This window comes from Aquila chrysaetos, chromosome 4 (assembly GCF_900496995.4).
Source record: "Aquila chrysaetos chrysaetos chromosome 4, bAquChr1.4, whole genome shotgun sequence".
NCBI classification, from domain to species: Eukaryota; Metazoa; Chordata; class Aves; order Accipitriformes; family Accipitridae; genus Aquila; species Aquila chrysaetos.
In genome coordinates this window covers 59,178,188-59,181,370 of record NC_044007.1, presented here as the reverse complement: position 1 = coordinate 59,181,370, position 3,183 = coordinate 59,178,188, and the positions used below count along the sequence as shown (strand labels likewise).

At 37.1% G+C, this 3,183-nt stretch overlaps 1 protein-coding gene across 1 annotated transcript; it reads left to right on the top strand.

Moving 5' to 3' along the window:
- The first annotated feature begins 955 nt into the window (after positions 1-955).
- On the top strand, positions 956-2,143 carry MC2R (melanocortin 2 receptor). Its single transcript, XM_030012110.1, has one exon. The coding sequence runs from the start codon at positions 1,106-1,108 to the stop codon at positions 2,063-2,065; it is 960 nt and encodes a 319-aa protein (XP_029867970.1). The 5' UTR covers positions 956-1,105; the 3' UTR covers positions 2,066-2,143.
- The last annotated feature ends 1,040 nt before the right edge of the window (positions 2,144-3,183 follow it).

Sequence of the window (3,183 nt, the reverse complement as noted above, 5' to 3'; positions counted from 1 at the left end):
AGTGTCGAAGCTGTTTTAAACTTAAAAACAGAGGGAGAATATATCAGTTCTTTAAAAAAGGGGACTTTTCAAATAGCAACTGCATCTGTTTTTCACAAGCGGGGCTATAAAAACAACAAGAAAAAATGGGTCTTATTGTTCATGGGTAATATCCAAGCTAAATTAATATCATATTCATTTATACATTAATGAAAAGCCTAAAAAGCCTAATCCTTTGGAAATATTCCTATATGCTTTGATGTAGTTCAGAGCAGGATCATTATGGAGAAAGGAAAACATCATCTTGATGCTGAAATAAACATTTGGTCTTTTAGGTAGTTGTAAAATACAGCCAAGAAAAGATTGTACTTTGGATCTTAATCTGCATTAGAAATATGTTCATCAAATCAAAAAAGGGTTTCAATTTAAATGAAAAGGAAGCCTCTCACTAATATCTAACATGCTTCTAAAAAACATCAGTGTTTACAAATGTTCACATCTAAATTGAGGGCATTTCATTTCACCATCAGTAGTCTGGTGGTAAACATGTTACTGTCCTGGACAACAGTTTATCTTGGCATTGGTCTTATTTGTGTCTAATACCGCAAATCTTGTGAGAAATGCCAGACTTTCTCAAAGCAAACAGCTGGGCCAGTAAAGATTGCCAAATTCTTGAAGTCTGTCAAATCAGTTTCAGTAAATGTGGGATGTTCATTGGTAAAGAAAACTACATATATTTTTTGAAAACTACATTTTTAAAACTGCTCTGAAGCTAAAGGAGAATTTACACTTTGTTTTCCTCTAAGGCTCAGCAAATCCTGGAGCAGCTCTTATTTTATCCAAACCAACTTTGCCGCTCTCTGATGATACGTTCATTACATTACAATAGGTGATATTTCAAATGTCTATTTTTGCCATATCTGTGTGGTGAATTTCCTCTTGATATTTATGTTTCTACATGTTTTATTGTAGGAGAAATTCCAAACATTTCAGTTAAGTCTTAAAATTGCTCCAGATGAAGGAGAAAGCCTTCATCAGAAGAGGAATGGTCTGACTGACAGGTCAGCTTCAGAATAAAGCCAAGCCTGAAAAACAACAGTCCAGATTCTTTCCACAACCAGAAGAAATGAGCACTGAGAGACCTTCCAACCTAATGAAACACCCAGGGCAGACAAGCATTCCTTCCTTTGAAAATATAAGTGATTTCTCCTTAAATATCACTGACTGCACCCAGGTCGTGGTGCCAGAGGAAGTTTTTTTCACTGTTGCTGCTGCTGGAATACTGGAAAATCTGCTTGTCCTTATTGCTGTTGTTAGAAATAAGAATTTGCATTTGCCCATGTACTTCTTCATTTGCAGTTTAGCCATTTCAGACATGTTAGGTAGCTTGTACAAAACTCTGGAGAACATCTTTATCATCTTGTGCAAAATGGGGTACCTGACACGTCGTGGGGATTTTGAGAAAAAGCTGGATGATGCCATGGATTCCATGTTCATTCTGTCTTTACTGGGGTCGATTTTCAGCTTGTTAGCTATTGCAGCAGACAGATACATCACTATCTTCTACGCTTTGCGGTACCATAATATCATGACACTAAGAAGGGCCTTGGTTATCCTGGCAATCATTTGGACATTCTGTGCTGGCAGTAGCATTGCCATTGCCCTCTTCTCCTATGAAGCAGCAACAGTCATTCCCTTCACCATCCTGTTCCCTTTAATGATGTTTTTTATACTGTGCCTCTATGTCCATATGTTCCTCCTGGCTCGATCTCATGCTAAAAGGATTGCCTCACTGCCAACCAGCACAGTCCATCAGAGAACTAACATGAAAGGAGCCATTACACTGACTATTTTCCTTGGAGTTTTCCTTTGCTGTTGGGCCCCCTTTGTTCTTCACATCCTCTTAGCAAGGTTTTGCCCCCATAACCCTTACTGTGCCTGCTACATGTCCATTTTCCATGTGAATGGGACGCTCATAATGTGCAACGCAATCATCGACCCAATGATTTTTGCATTCCGAAGCCCAGAATTACGGAGTACATTTAAGAAGATGTTCTGCTGTGCCAGGTCAAACTGGAACTGGTAAACACTTCATGAAAAATGAAGATTATAGAAGCACACCTACAGGGTGCTGTGCGACATCAGTTTGCAGAGTTAAAAATACCGACAATTATGCCCAAAGTAATACTATGCTTGTAGGGTACTGCCAGTGATTTTCAGAGGGCTACAAAGAATGCATAAAAACTAAATATGCACACAAATCCTTGCCAACCAGACCTCCAGAAATATTACTGATTAAGTTAATTCTGCTGACAACTTTCATGCAAGTAAAAAAAACCCTGTATCTTAATTATCTTTTGTCGTTTCAGAAAAATCCAAATAGAAATCTTCTGCATCAAGTATTGCATTACCCCAAAGATGTGTTTATGCCAAATCATTTTGTATCAGTAATTTCAATCTAAGGTGTATACTACTTTAAAATTCTGTTATTTAAATCACAATGAAATAAGCATTTGTTTCTAAACTGCACATTTATATAAAAGTCTATGATAAAGTAGAAAATATGGACATGTAATTGGATTTTGCTGGAAAAGTGAATTCATGACTGTCCTTTAACATCTAGCCTCCTTAAAATCATGTAATTAGCATTTCAAAAACAATTTTTGGAGTGTGAGTCCAAGAGAAGATATTTTGGTTTAAAATCTATTTTTAGTGACTGAAGAGTTTTTTCCAACATTAAGTTGTTGTGGCACAAAGACAGGTTTTGAATTTTAAAACCCCAAAACTAGGTCTGGACTAGCAAAGGGAATTGCTGAGCTTGCCAGCTCCCCATTGGAATTCCCTGGGCCAGTTTGCTTTAATGAAATAATAAGCTTTGCAGACAGTAAAAGAAGTTTGATTCAGCCGTGACTTTCTAAACATGCTACAACAAAGAATTCAAAAAACAAAACACGAGAGACAAAATTCAAAGACTTCCAAGGAAGTCAGCCACCTGGATAAGGAATCAGCTAACCAGTCTGGAAGGATGCTACAAAGTAGTTTGTGATTTACAAAATCCTAGTGAGAAAATTTTGAATTGTCCCTGCCAAAATAATAGAAAACTCACAAAACTTTAAGGCAGAATAGTTTTCAACAGCAAAACATCCTGAAGCAGTCCAGAGTATGTGGTGAGGAATTAACCTCACAATAATTCAGTGGAGTTAT